Source organism: Triturus cristatus, chromosome 3_2 (assembly GCF_964204655.1).
Source record: "Triturus cristatus chromosome 3_2, aTriCri1.1, whole genome shotgun sequence".
NCBI lineage: Eukaryota > Metazoa > Chordata > Amphibia > Caudata > Salamandridae > Triturus > Triturus cristatus.
Genome location: NC_140584.1, coordinates 604822909 through 604841562, shown reverse-complemented (window position 1 = coordinate 604841562; position 18654 = coordinate 604822909). Strand labels below are relative to the sequence as shown.

Genomic DNA, 18654 nt, shown 5'->3' with positions numbered 1-18654 from the left:
AAATCAACAGTACAAATCAGCTCATCAGAGCATAAAACAGGCCAACAAGCAGGCCAAAATACAGCCCATGTTAGACCTGTTAGACCAGCCCTTCGGGCAGTGCCAGATTGCCTTATGGGCCAGACCAACCCTGTTTAGTGGACAGCAGTGGCTGTGATGCAGGTGTTTATGTTTGGCTGTAAGAAAGGAGGACATTTGAGCATATACAGAGCTTTGCCAGGCATTCATGTAGGACATAGTTCTTCAGTATTTATGTTTCCCAAGAGCTACAGATGAGTTGGTCTTGGCCCTGGCACTGGGCGACATGACTAGTGGATTTCACATTCTGCTGAGATTTGGGCCTGTGTTTCTTGTCTCACTCCTAAATCTGCAGAATGGCGAAGAAGTATAAGAAGCATCTTCCTCTACATCTTCCTGCTCAAGATTCTCCTCACCAGCTCAGAAATAGGCCTGTCATGTCTCGAGAGCTGAGTGTTCTGCATTTTATGAGGCTAGTTTGGAGGTTATCAATGAGGAAAAACAGGGCATGTACATTGGGAAGGATCCACTCCCTCGGGTTTTATCACACAATTAAGAGAATATGGGTTTTCCTATTCCTGATGCAGCTAAAAGGTCTTCAAACAGTTTGGTTTGTCAGTTTCAATGTTCTGCAAAGGCGGAGCTTCTCACCCGTTCCCACATCCTTGATGTGGTTTTCCGGGAATGGGAGAGTCCAGATATGATCACTTTTTTTCACTTCATGGCTCACCTCTATCCTTTGGTTTATATGGACACAAAACGTTCTGACTTTGTCCCAGTGAAGCTCTTTATCGGTCTGTTTCATTTCTGAGAACACTATCCTGAAGGATCCCATGGACAAGAAAATTGATCAATCTTTAAAGTGTACTCTCAAACTTTAAACACTTGTCAAAGCTGTAGAGGAGGGTGTGAGCTGTTCTGCCATTTCGAAGGGGATGGAACATCAGAGAATAATCCTTTTTTGAATTCACAAAGTATCGAACAATAAAATACTGCAAATGAAGCAAAAGTTATTTGTCATTTCAAAACCAATTACAATAGTGAAAAACGTGTATATGTCGTACCACCATGATATCAATAATGATGAAATCTATGCAAAAAACCTTAAGTATACAAATCATAATGACATGAAATCCCCTGAAGGTAGCCAGGCATACAAGAAGCGAACGCCTCCTTAACAGGAGCCCACTGTCTTTTTAATTTTCGCCTGATAGGAAAATGCTGGGTGATTGTAAATACCAAGCCACAGGCAAGAATAATTTTGTGCCAGCATGCATTTGGATCTAGGGACTCGCTTTGCAACTGAGTTCTAGCAATGCCCAATCTTCCCACTGTAATAGAGTAAAAATAAATTTTATGGCAAGACCGGAGGCTCCTATTATGCTTTTCTTTTCTTGCTTTATTCCAATAGCAGCAAGATAAAACTACTATTCCCAGAAGGCTTGGAGAAACAACTACCAGCCAATGGGAAACAAAGAAGCAAATACTGACCAATCACATCTTAGATAATAGTATAAGGTCTATCGTGACTGCGAACAGCCCTCTTTTCTTGCTGCTCGCAGTCAAGATAAGTACCTTTTTCTATCATTCATATGAATTAATTTGAATTACTTCATGGTATTGTTCTGTTTACTGTACTACTGGCCTTTGTAGCGCAACTTCGTTGCTCCCGTTTCTTCGCGCTCTCACACGCGTATACACCTTTCAGCTTTTCGTTCCCCCCGCGCCCTGCACGCTTTGCCTGCCCCTCGCGTGCCTCTCTCACCGGTCCCCGCCTCAACTGTGGCGCAGCGCTCCAGAACGGCTCCTCAGCTCGACGCGCTGTTACCGGCTCCTCACCACGCTTCGTTTCATTCCCTCGTGCATATTTCACACGCCCCCTAAGGGGAGGGGTTTCTTCATTTTCATACGCCCACTCCTTATTTCTACACATTAACCCTTTCTTGTCAGGTTTTGAGCAGGCTCCCAGTTTATGTTCACAATGCAGGTTTCTAATGAGCCTCATGACAATGAAGGGGAAGAGTTCAAGGAAGATTTGAGCTCTTTTATTAATTCCTCAGTGGAGACTGCTGTCGAAGCTTCTATGAAGCGTTTTTCCAAGACTATGGAGAACTCTCTCTTAAGTATAATGACCAAAGCAATGGCCCAATCTGCGGGGGATAGCAGAAAACTTACAGTGGTACACTCCAAGGTTTCTTCTTTGGCGTCAAAAGTGGTTGGTGAGTCTTCCTCACATATGACAGAGGACGTGGTTCCTCCCAGGCCTCCTATTCAGGAGGGGTTAAAAAGTGTAGCTGGTAAACGTAAGGCTAAGTCCAACAACCCGGAGGTACCACAGAAATTGGTCATTTCAACAATTTACGATACAGATGATGATATGGGTGACGCCACTGACCTTGATGATATTTTTGATATTGTAAATCCTTCATCCCCTCCTAAGAAATTAAAACTGGACGCTTTTGCATCGGAGCCGGTGCTGGATCCTGAGGGTACCCCTCTTTTTGACCCTGCTTCTATCAGGCATCCTAATTCTACCGAATGGTTCCCTATTGACCATGTCGGAGAGTATATAACCTCCAGACTTCGTCTCCCTTTAGACAAAACTGTCCGGGCTAAATTAAAGTCCGAGTGTCCCAAGCCCTCTCTCCCTTCTCACATAACTTCTACCCCTGCCATTGATCAACCTCTCCTCACTTTCTTCTCGAAGTTTGGCAAGGATCCGCGCAAAGGCGTGGACAAAGCTTGGTCCTCCTGCCAAGACAAACTGCTTGATTTGGTGGGGCCACTGGCCCGCATCTTTGATTTAGCTGAAACAGCTCGCCTGGATGGCACGGACCTTAATCCAGAGGAGATTTCGCTGTGGGTCCAACGCGCTTTTTGTCTCCTGGGCAACACTAATGCGGCCTTGACTCATGAGCGCCGCAAAGGTCTCTTAATAAAGTTAGATCCCAAGCTTGCCAACCTTGCCCCCCTTGATCCTGGTGTCAAGGCTGATGGTCTTCTCTTTGGAGATTCGTTAGTAAAAGACTTAAGTCGGTTCGTCACCACCTTTGCCTCCTTGGACAAGGCGCAGCAATCCATCAAGAAGGTCTTTCCTTCTTGGGTTTTTGGCAGGGCCGGAGGAGGCAGGAGCCGCTCTACCGGCCGTGGGTTCCAGTCCCAAGGCTCCCGTGGTGCCTTCAACTCCAACCAGCAGGATTTCAAGCCCCAGTTTTACCCCCAAAGAGGTCGAGGTTACAGGGGCAGGGGCCAACGTGGCTTCCGCCACAACAACAACTCCCAACAAGGTGAGTGCAGTTATTCCTGTGGGGGGTCGTTTAGCTCTTTTCCTGCACAGATGGCAGACTCTCACTGCAGATCCATGGGTTCTCGACACCGTCCAAGGTTATCGTATCGAGCTTTACGCTCCTCCTTTTCAACATGTTCTTCCTTCTCCTCTAGTGTTTTCAACAGAAATGTCCCTGCTGGTCACCTCGGAAATACAGGCACTTCTCTCCAAAAGAGCTATTCTAGTTTCCCCCTTCGATCCCTCAGGCTTCCTCAGCACGCTTTTTCTCGTTCAAAAGAAGAACAAGAAGATGAGACCGGTGATCAATCTCAGATTCTTCAATCAGTTCGTGGTTTATCGCCACTTCAAAATGGAGACGATCCTTCACTTACGAGACACTTTGCGTCTCAACGATTGGATGGTCCGCATAGATCTCCAAGACGCTTATCTTTCTATTCCTATTCACGAATCGCACACAAAGTTCCTCCAATTTCAATGGCAAAACGTCACTTATCGTTTTCAATCTCTGCCCTTCGGTCTTTCTTCAGCACCCTGGTGCTTCACAAAGGTAATGAGACCTGTCGTAGCTTATCTACGATCTCTGGGGATCAGACTCATCATTTATCTCGACGACATTCTCCTCATGAATCTAGACAAATCGGCATTATTGAATGATCTCAACACTACACGTTCTCTTCTTCTCGAATTGGGTTTTCTCCTCAATTTAGAAAAGTCTTCTCTCATCCCGACTCAGAGCATGGAGTTTCTGGGGTTCCGTATAGACTCCCCCCTGGCTTCCCTGTTTCTTCCTCAATCCAAGATCTCCACGATTCAAACGGAGATTTCCCAGGCTCTGCGCCGTCCACTCATTTCTCGCAGAACTCTTGCGAGAATAGTCGGCCTTTTATCGGCCTCCATTCAGGCTATCTTCCCAGGTCCCCTCCATTATGGCGCTCTTCAGCGCCTAAAGATCAGGCATCTTCGGCAAGGTCTCGCTTATTCCGATCAAGTAGAATTAGATCTCGAATCTCACCTGGAACTGCAATGGTGGTTAAACCATTTGGAGGCCTGGAACGGCCGAACCATCTTCGCTTCCGCCCCAGATCTTGTATTAGAATCCGATGCAAGTCTGACGGGTTGGGGCGCCCGTTGTGGACCAATATCGACTGGCGGTACATGGTCAAAAGAGGAGTCCAAATTGCACATCAACTGTTTAGAGATGCTTGCAGGTTCCTTTGCAATCCAGAGTCTGGCAAAAGACAGAGTAAGTTGTACCATCCTTCTACGCATGGACAATGTTTCTGCGGTTCGTTATATAAACCATCTCGGTGGCACAAAATCGAAGGCTCTAGCAGATCTGGCAAAAAGCCTTTGGGAGTTTTGCCTTTCCAACAGACTATCGCTCTCTGCGGAATACCTCCCAGGAGATCTCAACGCTGTGGCCGATTGGCATTCTCGCTTCCTCCGGGATTCCAGCGACTGGAAGCTTCTTCCCTCCGTGTTTCTCTCCCTCTCTCAGTTGTGGGGTCCTTTCTCAGTAGACCTCTTTGCTTCCCGTCTCAATTCCCAGTTGCCTCATTTCTTCAGTTGGCGTCCGGATCCTTTGGCTCTGGCGACCGATGCCTTCCTCCAAGATTGGTCCCTTCACCTCAATTATGCCTTTCCTCCTTTTCTGTTGATCAACAGGGTCTTATCGCAGGTGCGTCGCCAAATGACATCTCTGGTAATAGTAGCTCCCTTTTGGCAGTCCCAGATTTGGTTCCCGTCTCTCCTGGAATTGGCGGTAGACTTCCCCGTCCTTCTTTCTCCTTTCCCCAATCTTCTCTCGGATCCTCAGGGCAACCCCCATCCTTTAATGGTCAACCAGTCTCTGACGTTGTCCGCCTGGAAAATTTCCAGCCTTCCCCTTCTGATTTCGTCATTTCACAGGAAGCTTCAGTCTTTATTAGTCGAGCATGGGCCCCTGGCACCTCCAAGGCTTACAAGTCCGCCTGGTCTCTTTGGTCAAGCTGGTGTCTGCAGAAATCTGTCGATCCCGTTTCAGCCTCTTTAAATTTTATGGTCAACTTCTTAGCCTCTGAGGCTAGCTCAGGTAAATCCTATCGTACCATCAACCTATATAGATCTGCCATTTCACTCAATCATACCCACATTGATGGAAAACCTGCGGGGGCGCATCCCTTGGTATGCAGACTACTAAGAGGAATTCGTTTTTCAAAACCTCCTTTGGCTAAGTATTCTAGTTTATGGGATGTCAATTTGGTTTTGCAGTTGTTTTCTACCTGGCCTGATAACTCTGCTCTTTCATTAAAAATGATTTCAGCTAAACTTACTATGTTATTATGTTTAATTTCCATTAAACGAGTATCTGATGTGAAAGCCTTAGATGTTTCTTCTAGACAGTTTACTCCTACTGGTGTAATGTTTCATATTCATAAACGTACCAAGACCAATTTACAGTCTGTGTTCTATCCCTATTTTCCCTCCAATCCCAAATTGTGTGTAGGTCAATGTTTAAAAGTTTATGAAAGTAAGACCTCTGCTCTCAGGACTTCCTCCAGCTCCCAACTCCTTATTTCTTTTCGTAAACCCTTTCATCCTGTTTCTGCTGCTACCTTGGCCCGTTGGGTTCGTTGGGTCATGTCCCTGGCCAGTATTGACGTCTCCGTTTTTGGAGCTCATTCCACTAGAGGAGCCATGGCTTCTAAAGCCTTTTGGGCTGGCTCCCGTCTGGAGGATATCCTGAAGTCAGCAGATTGGTCTAATGATACAGTGTTCCGTACATTTTATTGCAAACCTGTTCTTACTGCTTCTTCTCTGGTGGTTGATATGCTTTAAACAAGCATAATAGGAGCCTCCGGTCTTGCCATAAAATGTAGATTTTCCTAATAATTTATGACGGAAAGTCTTAATTTTATTAAAGACACGGAGGCGAGTATTATCCCGCCACAACACTTCTAACTGGTGTTCTCCCTCCCCACAGGAACTCCAGCGCTGCCACCGGCATCATCCTGAGGTCATCATGGATTCTACCAAGATCATTCCTTCTGATACGTCACCTTCTGTCCTTGGACTGGATCTTCTCTCCGACTCTCCTCTGGTGGTCTTCGGAAAAGAACTTTTTACGTGGACTTTGACTTTATGCATTTTGTTCTCTGTTTCTCCTTTATTTTTCCATACTCTATGATTGCTCGCATAAGAAAAGAGGGCTGTTCGCAGTCACGATAGACCTTATACTATTATCTAAGATGTGATTGGTCAGTATTTGCTTCTTTGTTTCCCATTGGCTGGTAGTTGTTTCTCCAAGCCTTCTGGGAATAGTAGTTTTATCTTGCTGCTATTGGAATAAAGCAAGAAAAGAAAAGCATAATACTCGCCTCCGTGTCTTTAATAAAATTAAGACTTTCCGTCATAAATTATTAGGAAAATCTACATTGCAACCACATTACGTGGTATTGAACTAGAATGGCCCAACATGATCAACTTTGGATCATAATTGACTTAATTATTTATTAAATGGTGAAGCCAAAAAAGGACAGATCAGGCTGCAAAGGTGTGAGTTGCGTCTCCACCTGGCCACTATACACCAAAACTAATCAAAGGTTGGCTATAGGCCCGTTTTAAACTGTTTGGGCAGATTTAGAAGAAAGTGCCGCAGCGCGACATCGCTAGCCCTTTGGCTGCACCACGCTGCGGCACTTTCAAAGCACAGGAATGTGACATATTTAATACAATAATATGTCGCATTCCTGTGCTCTCCCCTGCGCTGGTGCACAAAAAGCTGCCATATGCCGGCGCATGCACCCTTGCACTATGGTGTAAGGAGGCCTGCGTCATTGGGAGATTGCTTTTTATCTAAGAACTCCCAAGGATTTTTTCCTGGTTGAGTCTGCCCTGCTGCTACTACACTACTAGGCAGTGAATAAGCGCAGATGATGAAGCCTGTCAATATAAGTGAGAAAGGCATCTACTCCAATATCTTTGCAGACCCCAGAAGACAATAGAGCTGTGGCCTGTTTTTTCTTGGTCATGTTGCTCATCTGTGTTAGTGTTTGTTTCTGGGAGAACACAACTGGATGAAAAATCTCCCACTCTCTGGAAGTGAGACAAGTATAACACATGTCATGTAAAATCTTAAACGAATGAGCTTTAAAGCGTGACACATTAAGTATGCTTTGAGCCAGCTGGGCCCTAAGCCTAATGTCCTCCACAGTTACTGTCAAGTCTAAATTCTTAGTTCATTTGATCGCCAATTGATGGAAATGTTGTTCATAAGATTTACTGTTAATAAAAGGCTGGTACAGAGTACTAATAGAGTGAAATCTAGGCATGGGGATAAACCGATCCAAAAATTGATTGTCACATAAGGATTTAATTAGCCAGAAGATGGGTAATGAAGTCTCTAAGCTGTTAGTATCTAAAGTGGCCAGTGGCGTAGCAAGTGGGGGCGGGCGGTCCGCCCGGGCTTCCACCTGCTCTTACATGCCGTGTTGGGGCGGCAATTGCCAGACCCTCCCCACATTGCGGCTGTCGCGAGGTGGCAATTGGCGGATTCTCACCGGCAACTTCCCTCCCCCGCTCTTCAATGCGGCTGTGAGCGGTCAAAGGGCTCTCTATGCCACTGTAGGAAGCTCTGCCCATATGTAGTATTCTTCCATTTACTTCCTTGCATATTGTTCCTTTAAGTTATCCCTGTTAGAATTATTCCTATGTCAGTGCTCTTGTGCCTCTGTTGCTATGGTGTTGGGATTCTGATTCCGAAGTTGTATATTTCTGGATTACTTATCCAGAGAGGTTGCTTGTATTGTGCTGGATTCATTAAGCCTCCTCTTTTTACAAACTTGCTGTGAATTTTGAATACCGGATACTACACCATGGAACTACAAAGATGCTGAAATGACCCAATAGAAAGGAATGTCCCATCAGTAAACAATTGACCGAGCCTTTTAAAGCCAGTCTGATGGCCAAACTGTTTATAGCCCTCATGCAGATGCCACAGCATATTAGGTTTAGGCCAAGGCACATCTACTGATTAAAAGTCGATACATTTTAATAGGGAGCCAGGTCTTGTGATAGACAAAAAGCGTCTTAAACCTGGTGCATTTTGAACTAGCCTCTATCAAACAGGACCTGTATGGGTCTGACGGGTTGCGCCTAGGAATCTGATGCTCTGGAGAAAGACAAGACAACTGCCAGTCAGACCCAACCATGACAGAGAAAATTCGCCACCCAAACGAGGAAAGAAAGTACAGCACTAACAAAGGAAGGTCCATACCACCCATCTCGTGAGGTAACAACAAAAACCAGATGGCGCAATGAGGTTTTTCATACACCCATATGAATCTCAGCCATCTGGTCTCAACCTTTTTGAAAAACGGCTTGGGAAGATAAAACGGTATTAAGCTAAACAAAAACAGAAACCATGGCAGAATATTTTTTTTAAAATCAAGTTGCACCTCCTGATCAGCCCCAAATGAAGTTTCTCCCATTTACAAAAAAGATTAATTGATTCATAATAAGTCCCTCGTAATTAAGGTGGACAATATCCCTCATATAGGGGGAGATACGAACAATTAACTTAAGTGGCTTTTTTTACATGCTGGGAGTTTGGAGAGCCAGGTAGTAAACAAGTTATGATCTGAATTTAATTAATATTCAACTTATACCCAAACTCTGTGCCAAAACAGCCCTCTGCCGCTTCAGTACCAATGAGTGCTTGAGCCGTAAATGATGACAGAATGGCAATATCATCTGAGGCACAGGGTCAAGATGGACTTCCATATGGCTGGGTCCAAACTGGGCTGGCGAAGTGAGCTAAAGAATGATAGTGGATTAAACCCACATCTGTGACTGTGGGTGAGTGTCTCAAAAGTTTCAGCACTCCGTCCATCAACTCCTTGTGTTTGCTTTGTTCGCCCTAAGTTGGCACGGTATGCCCAGGAGTGGGCCCCTTGCACACTTTGCCAATGGATTCAAGCTAGCCTGACTGATGAAGGGTGTTACCCCCAAACCAGTCCCAGGATGCTTGTTTCCGGTCCAGGGAGGACCTGGCCTGGCATTTTGAGCTGGACTGTTCCCATGAGGCACAGAGTCAAGACTGATTTGCATATGGCTTGGTCCAAACTGGGGTGGCAAGGTGAGCTAAATAACAATGATGGATTCAACCCAGATCTGTGAGTGGGGGGAGTGTCTGAAAAGTTTCAGCACTCGGTCCATCATCTCCTTGAGTTTGCTCCGATATCATCTGCATATGCCATTACCTTAGCCGTGAACCAGTTAAGCTGCAGCAGGGGGATGGTATCCGCGTGCTTCAACTTTTGAATGGACGGCTCCAAATATAATGCAAATAATAGAGTGGCCAATAGAAAACCCTCTCAGATGCCCCATTGAAGCATATCACTATCAGATATTCTCCTCTTGCTAACTATTTAGGCTGATAATGAGGTATAGAGTGACTTAACAGCGGTGATAAACCTCTCATCTAACTCCATTCTCATCCGAACCAACTACAGAAAGCCCCACGAGACCCTATTGAATGCCTCCTTTACAGTTGCTTATGCATTGGCAATGGCGAGGTGGCCTGGCTGCTTGTTGTAAACGTCTCCTAAAGTACTAGAACACTGACACAACTAAGAAGTCGACAGGCCTTCTCATGTCCTCTGAGGGGACCCATCTTTTTGGGGTGAGCAAGACAATAAGATGCATCACTCCTTCAAGGAAAAGAAACACTCTTCTTTTTTCAGCCATTTAATCAGACTTCCAGGTTGCATCAGCAATCCACTCTTGCAGATATTGTGGGAAATGATTCTTTGGGGATTAAACACAGAATTGTAATTCTGACTATGCCGAACCTGGCCCCAAATTTCCAATATGTGGATGTATTCAACACGTTTCTGCAACATGGACATTTTCCTCCCTACCTCCTGACTCCAGAGATCAGGCCAACTTTTTAGCCAGTGTGTTCTGCCAGTCTCTGCAATCTCTTCAATGTAAGGGGTCTGTAGTTATGGTGCCTGCATCAGAGATGGGCAGAGGGGACTAAAATATTACTTAAATGGTCTCCAAGGTATCTGGATCTTCGAGATTGTCATAGAATTCAAAGCTGTCAATTTCTGTTGTAAACATGACTTTTCGCCAGTGTTCATGAGCAGTGGTGTTGCTGTATGCGGGATCTACAGTACCCAGCAACAACAAAACACCTTATGAAGCCTGCAGCTACAGGGAAAGGAAAATATTTACTTGGGACAAGTTTTACAAGAACTTCCCAGCTCCTTGCTGGGTAATGGGGGCTGCTTACCCAGGGGCTTGGCTACAAAAAGGCAAAACTTGCCTGAAAGATGGCAGGTAGACTTTTAAGCGCACTTCGCTTCTAGGCTGGTACTGTTTTTTTTCCTTTTCTTTCCTTCCCATTATGAATGTTTCTTCAGTTAGTTTCTATTAAGTTTCCCAATCTATTATGGGGATTGTCACATGGGCTGATTCATCATCTCCTGTACTTTTTTTCTCCATATAAAGGCTCCAGTTTGGTTTGAGAGTGTGTCACAATACTGTTGTATTCCTTCAACAGTTTTTCGCTCTCGCCACCTGATGGTTCATGTTTCTTATGTATGAAGGGGATTCTTCTGAAATTCTTCTCTGCTTTCTGGAATCCTTTATTTGCCTTTTCCAACTTCTTCATCCTGCAAGGAGGTTTTTATGCCTGTGACTTTTTACTCGTGAGTTTGTGACAGTTTCTTGTGGGCGCCTGCTTGTCACACATTCCAGCTGTGGTCATTACATCATGGCTTCTGGAAGTAGTCACCCATACCTCAGACACTCCAAGTTCCAGTTGTGAAAGTTAACTCAGTGACCAGCTGTGAACAATCATTAGGTAAAGTCTAGTCTCTTCAAGATGGAGGCATTTCATAGGATCATAGCCAGATAACTGCACAGGACTGCATGGTGACAACTGACCTCCCTTTAGCATCCACTCATCAATGGTTCTTCAGATTTTGCAGTGAGGTGTTTACTTCCAGTTCCAAGTGCTTTCATTCGATATTCAATCAGCAGCAGAAGTCTTCAAGAAGGTTGTGGCTCTTCATCTCAAAGGGTGTCCAGTCCAATCTTATTTGAACAATGGCCAGAGTTTCCATCAGCATTCAAAGTTCTTCAGCACTTAAAGCCTCATGGGGCACCGGGTCAAGACTGATTTGCATATGGCTGGGTTTAAACTGGAATGGCATGGTGAGCAAAAAAACGATGGATTTAGGCCCAGATCTCTGTACTGGGGTGAATGTATGACATTGTTCTGCATTCTGTCCATCAATTGTTGTTTTTGCATTTGTCACCCCGAGTGGGAAGGGTATGCTCAGACGTGAGTCCCTTGCTCTCCATGCCACTGGAATCAGGCTATCCTGGCTGACGAGGGCTGAAAGCCCGAAACCGGTCCTAGGATGCTTGTTTCCAGTCCAGGGAGGACCTGGCTTGGCAGTTCGGGCTGGACTGTTCCCATGGGGCACAGGGTCAAGACTGATTTGCATATGGCTGGGTTTAAACTGGAATGGCATGGTGAGCAAAAAAACGATGGATTTAGGCCCAGATCTCTGTACTGGGGTGAATGTATGACATTGTTCTGCATTCTGTCCATCAATTGTTGTTTAGGTCTCGCTGAGCCCCAGCGCTTGCGCTGGCTCGGAGAGACATTTTATAGTTGGTATTTTCAAAGTGCTGCCGTGGCCTAAAGCCTCAGTGCACGTGAACGTGCACGCGCGCAGCGCCATGTGTCTTTCCTCGGCAGCACGCGATCGCAATCGCGATCACTTTCACTTTTGTGGCCGAGGAAAGTGGCGAAAGCTTGTTTGCTTAAGCTATCCATGAGAGTGCATTTGTTTTGCAGCTGTCTCCCTTGCGTGCTTTTCTTTCTCACCCACGTTGCGCTCTCTCCCATGTGCTTCTCTCCCTCCCTCACTCGTGTTGGTTTCGTGTCCGTGTGCATCTCTCCCACCGCCCTCACCCCTGTTTCTACCTTTGCCCTATGTTCTCTCCCTCGTATTGCTTTTCCCCTGCTGGTAATGTTGCTTTCCCCCCACCCGCTGTGATTGTTCACCCCATCACTCCCAACCCGCTCATCTGTTTTAAAATGTTTATTTATAAAAAGCGCTTTTACACTTTTTTTTAACCAAAAAAAAGCTTTCGTTCTACATGAATGAAGCAAACACAGGAACGTGTTGTGCATTATTTAATCTTAAAAAAATATCATCCCGTTTGATTAAAGTATTCTAATATATTTCCCCTTTACTTTTGGTTCCGATGCACCAAGTTCCAGACCCATAGCTTTTTTATTTATTTATTTTTTAGCATTTTGCCATCCAGGATGCGACCACTCCTATATGGTGGTAAATTACTTTATCCCTGAAAGCTGGTTGTTCTGATTGGAAGGCCACCTTCCTTCAATTCTGTAGAGGTGTTAATGCTCCTATCTGGTGAATGCTGTCTTTCCGAAGAATTTGCAGTAAAATTCGGAAAGCGGTTTTGCTGTAAAATGTGGTAAATGTGGTAAACAGATAAATAAAAGCTGTTCCGAAACCGCTTCCTCTAACCAATACTTTACAGCCTAAATCCTTTTCTACATTCACATTCATTCCCCAACTACTTATCAGAAAATATATTTACGATTCTTGGGGAAGGGGGGTGTAACCCCTTGTCTAAGCTGTTGGTTGACACTGTCCGATGCACACCTTGCTAGCCCCGCCCACTTCTTGAGGCCAAGCCTGTATGTGGTTTGTACAGAGGGAAGGAGGCCTGCTGGGTAATGTAGTCCTTTGGCCGCCAATGTCGTCTGTGACCCAGGGTGGCCAGGAAGCTCCGGCGTGGGGATGTTTGGAGCTCAGAGCTGGCCCTTGGTGAACCCTCCTACTCCCTCGGCTCCTCGCCGAGTTTTTGTGAACATTCCTGCACGGTGAGCTCCAGGGTCTTCAGGCCACATCACCCAAACCTTCCCACGCACCCCTTGCCACGCCCTGCGTGTGCGCTTTGTGAGTCCTGTATTCTCGCACCTGCCTGTCTTGCATATTTCAGTTTACGCCTGGGTTGTGGTTTGCATTCTGTTGTTATATTGTTGTTTTGATTCATTTTCCGACTCATAATCCAGAGGCGAGGCCACGGCGTGCCGCACCTTGGAGCTCTGCTGGGCTGGAGGTGGGGGAACTCAGTGTGGTCTGTAGGGAGAGGTTGGTGGAGTTTGTGTGAAAAATAGCTTCTATCGGGTCGAGCTCACGGGTTCTGGCAAGGTGACAAATAACAGGTGTTCTGTTCAATCCGAAAGTGAAGGAGCCGTAAAGATGCCGTAAAATATGTTTTATCTTCTCACATTTGCTGTGTGTCACAGAAGGAAGTCAGAAGTCGCTTTACAATTACTTTTCCTTCTCTGGCTGCAGAGTTCCAGGATTTTGTAAAGTGAACTGTCTGTAGGATATCTGCTAATAAGTCAACTGTACAAACAGTTCGAAATGTACTTCAGTAGTTGTGAAAGCCTATTTTTTGTACTTTTGTGTGATGAAAAAAATATTTTAATAGACTGAAAAACAAATCAGAACACTTTGCTTGGTGATGTGCAAATGATAGAAAAGGCTTTCATTTATTCCTGGATTCTTTCTGTCCTTAAGGTGGTTGTTCTTTATTTCTTGGTTGTCTTTTATAACTCTCCCTAAACCGGTGCATGTTATTAGTCGAGGTCTCTCTATTCACCTGCTTATTAGTGGATCTTTGCGGTTTATGTTGGTATTCGTGTACTAATACCTTTCCTGCCTGTACTGCAGGTTGGTGTGCACTCGTATACAATGTGCCTGTAAGTGTTTCAGGCCTGGCTCGTTCCAGACATTTGTATCCGGATGAGCGAAGGGCGCGTTTGGGCGGGGCAATGCAGGCCCAAGTTTGGTCAATGCTGGCGGTAGCCTACAAGCCTTATGTTTGCATCCTGTCTTGTTCCAAACAGGCATACAGCGCGAGAAGAGCGGTATTGTCTATACTCGTGGGCCCCAACTCTCACAATGTCCAGCAGTCCAGGCTTCAACCCAAGGACCTGGGTGTCGCGCAGATGGGACAAGCAGCTCAAGTTTAAGGAGGACCCTGGTACCGCTCCCACGCCTGGACATCTTTGCAAAAGGAGGGCTGTAAACAGCTGCTCTGTATTTCACTGAAAGCGCTGACCCAGGGCAGGCGCGGATTCCCAGCTGCCCTGAGAGCAGAACATTAATTGTAATAGGGCGCGCTGTCCCTGTGTCTGCGTCATCTTAGGCCAGTCTTAACTTCTAAACAGGGCTGGCAGGCAGCTGCAGATAGATTCCCTTGGAATGGTCCAGTCACAGCGATAGAAAGGCCTTCTGGGCAGGTGTGAAGAGGGGCAGGATGCTCTGAACCAGGGCAGAGCCTCCAAGCTGGAGAACATCTGACACCTGGGCAGGTGGCGACAGAGGGGCATCAGACTGCATTCTGAGGGGTTTTAAAACAGTGTTAGTAGTCAGGGGGGTCAGTATGTCAAATTTCTTCTCCGTAGCATATATGATTGTATGTATGTGGTACTTCTATAGCGTGAACCTATCCAAAAGGTCAAGGGCTGGTAGGACAGGTAGCTGGTCGTTGGATTAGTAATGCGCTGTGACATATAGTGCTCTTTCAAGAGGTAAGACACTAAAGCATACAAAGAAGTGATGTATGGCATGCTTGAATTAATCTCAGCCACTGCTAATCACTTGGGCTGCATCCCACCATTTGCGCTGCCGTGGCAAGACTATTAGTAAGTGGGCTTCAAAAAGCCGACCACAGCTTTTTGTGTGGCCTAGAGCGTGCGGTTACGCGCACAGTTACAAGCACAGGTGCCATCTGGCTTTCCTGTCTCATCATGGCTCACTAAGCGCATCGCTCGTGGGCACCCTTACAGCCCGCGATCACTTTCACGGCTGCGCTGCAAATGCTTGTTTTTATTTCCTTTTAGCGCACGCGCGCCTCCTCACTCGCACCTCTGTCCGTCATTGCTTCCTTCCTTCCGGCGCCTGTCACTCCATCTGAGCACACTCGCTGAGAGTATTGGGCATCCGCTTTTAAGCAATGCTTGTTTTATTTGCCGATTGCTTTGGTGTTAAAATAAAAAAAGAACATTCTCATTGTATATGTGGCAACGTGCTCCATAATTTGTATTTTCTTGTCCCATAATTTTGCCATTCTTGCCACACAATGTTTTTTAAATGCCGCAAACTTTGTGTGGGGCCCTTATCACACATTTGGGCACACTCAAAAGGGGGATGTTACGGAGACAAGTTACCAACCCCAAACTAATTTCTGGACGTGGTCGCCTATCGCCACCTGCAGGCCAAAACTATCATTTGTGTGCTGTAATCATATGTAATCGCCACAAGAAAGATCTGAATGGCGTCTGTTGATCGGGTTGAATGTGTGATTTTAAGGAGTTCTGCCTACAAAAGGTATTCCCTGTTCTTGTTTCCAAACATCCTCTCTTCATTCTTCCCTGGTTTATGTCACCCTTCCATGTTCCATTCCTTCGTTCCTTCTTACATGTTCGCTCCCTCGCTTTCTAACACTCTTCTCCATCACCACCGCGTTTCTTAATTTCCAGCCTGTAGTTCCCCTTTCTCATTTTCTAGCCTTCTCTCTGTCACCATCTCTCTTCCCCCTTAGACCTACCATCCTATCCTCTGTTTCATCACTTTTTTAATCGGGGTATCTCTTCTTTTTCTTTGATGCTCTCCCAAACTATTTTCTGTCCCTGTCGACCCAATCTACCGCCCTTTCACACACTCGCATGAAGCGCCTTTTCTCACCCTCTTCTGCTCCCTTGACATCTCTTTCTCTCCCTCTTAGACCCTTTGTTCTCGCTGGTCTTTTTCATTCCAGACTCTCTTACCTTGCTCACGGGCTCTCCCCACTTTTCCTCCCCTCACTCTCCCAGAATCTCCGCTCCATACGTGAACGAGCCAGGACATCATACATGGTCTCACTAGCTCCTCCTTTTCTCATTGCTTTCCCTATCTTCTCAACCTCAGCTCTCTTCATACTTTGCCCCGTCTCCACCTTTTGTCTTTTTCTTTCCAGTTTACCGCCACTCTATCCCCCTTTACATCTCCTGCTCATCACTCTTCTGAACCCTTCTTCTCCCTGGTCCTTTTTAGGTCTCGCGAGCCAAAGGCTCGAAGAGACATTTTATATGTGGGATTTTCAAAGTGCTACCCACAGTTTTGGCTGGCCTAAACCTTGAGTGCATGTTGGCGTGCACGTGCACAGCTGCTGCTCACACTCCCTCCTCCCTTCTCTTTTCGTCAGCTTTGATCAGGCTCCTCTTTTGCTGGCATTCCCCCCTCCCTTCTCGCCCAGCCCTTCTTGTCACCTCGGCTTGTTTAACACAGCTGCTGCTCGCACTCCCTCCTCCCTTCTCCCCCTCCCTTTTCTTCAGCTTTGATCAGGCTCTTTCTTTCCGTTTGTTTTCTTTCCTTTACCTTCTTGTTTGTTTTACTATTGCATGCATCCTTCTATTCACGTTAGCTCTTCAGTATTGCATGTGTTTTAACTTTTGTTTACATTTTTTGTTCGCATTTTGAGGCACGTAGGTTTTGTGGTGAATTTTTAATTTTTACAAGGTTGCATGTGTAGGCTTGCGTTTTTGTATCGTGTACGTTAAGGCGCATCGGTCGTGTGGCGTTTTTTTTTGGGGTTTGCTTGTTTTAATTAGCACTCCCGCTCCCGCTAGGGGCAAGCTAGCACAAGCATGAGTGTTGCACATTGCGCTCTCTCACTCATTTGCTTTTTCTGCTCAGCTTCAAAGTAGGCAGCTTTGGCCATAAGGGCACATTCTTCCCCCTCGCCCTCTCTGCAGCAACAGGAACAAAAGTGGTGTATGTTTCTAATTAGCGTGGCTGCGCACCGCTGCTCCCGCTAGCACAAGCATGAGTGTTCCACATTGCGCTCTCGCACCCATTTGCTTTTTCTGCTCAGCTTCAAAGTCGGCAGCTTTGGCAATAAGGCCACATTCTCCCCCCTCGCCCTCTCTGCAGCAACAGAAACAAAAGTGGTCTTTCACACTGATGTTTTCTTTAGGCTTGTTATAGGTAAGCGGCTTCACAGACTCCGTCTGCAATATTTTTTAAAATATTTTTTTAGCAAGCTCTCATTAAGTAAAACCAAAGCACCCATGCGCAGATTGGAGTTCATCCCACATTTAGTTACCGGTTTTGCTTAGAAAGCATAGGTCAAAATCTACTTTTAATCATCCACTCACCCCGTGCCTCCGTTAAACGGCAAGCCCGCTTTGCTGGCAGCAATTTTGTGCTTGGCTGCTAAGGTGAACTATTGCTTCCAAAATGGAGTGCTCGCCGAGCATGTGAAATCGGCAGTTGTTTTGTAAAATGAAATGCTGCCTCTTAAACTACCACTCTACATAGCAGGGGTCAGATTGCTTGGCTGATAGGAGTGGCAAATATCACTGTAACAAATTGCCAAGGTGAAAGGTCCCATTACATCTCCCTGCAAGATCATTTTTTAGCCTGCCCCTGCTTCACTGTTCAATCTAAGTGTCAAAATGGAGGTTCCATTTGGCTCATGTGTTGATAATGTCTCCTCTCGCCATCTACTGACTTTTAAACTCAGCGTACAGCGAGCGCTCAGAAGCCAGGAGTATTTCAGAAAGTTGCTTCATTTACGAAGTTCACATAAGACGCGTGATTCACTGTAGTCCGAAATGAGTTCTCTAAAAACATTGATGGACTAACTTTTCTGCTTTAATCCGGGACATTTATCAAAAGTCCCAAGGCAGACGCAGGATACTGGGCTCAGATTGTGACCATCGGATGTATTTACTATTGTGTTGCGCCGCTTAACCGTACCTTTGAGACGAAAACTGAGCATCAAGTTTACCCCTTGACCCTCAGGCTAGCGAGGCCAAGCACCCCAAGGTTTACTCGGAGACGTTATGTGCAATTAGAAATGTATAGCTCAATAAACAAAGGACTATAGTCAATAAATCAATTTTCAGGCAGATCTTTCACTTCTGCACACAATACAATATGGCAGGTTACAGAGGGCATTTCATGTAGCACACTGATCTCTCATGTAGCATTCACAAAATCTGCGTTTTCCCAAAAGCACCAGAACTAAGCACATTCTGGTGATTTATAACGATGTATTGTAATGTTGCTGGCCATCTACTCTCTCTGCCACTCTCTGCCACTCTCTAGTCTTACCTTTACATCTTTTAAACCCCTCTAGACACTCTGTAAACCTCAACTCTCTCACTACTCTCTAGTCTTACCGTTACATCTTTTATACCTCTCTAGACACTCTTTAAACCTCCACTGTCTCTCCACCACACTCCAGTTTTACCT

At 45.7% G+C, this 18654-nt stretch overlaps 1 protein-coding gene across 1 annotated transcript in view; it reads left to right on the top strand.

Moving 5' to 3' along the window:
• The first annotated feature begins 2395 nt into the window (after positions 1-2395).
• Positions 2396-18654, top strand: part of LOC146857813 (uncharacterized) — a 37657-nt gene continuing 21398 nt past the window's right edge. The window contains exons 1-2 of the mRNA XM_085647073.1: positions 2396-3272; positions 5673-5788. Coding sequence (XP_085503199.1) covers positions 2396-3272; positions 5673-5788 — 993 coding nt within the window. The remainder of the gene's footprint in view (positions 3273-5672; positions 5789-18654) is intronic.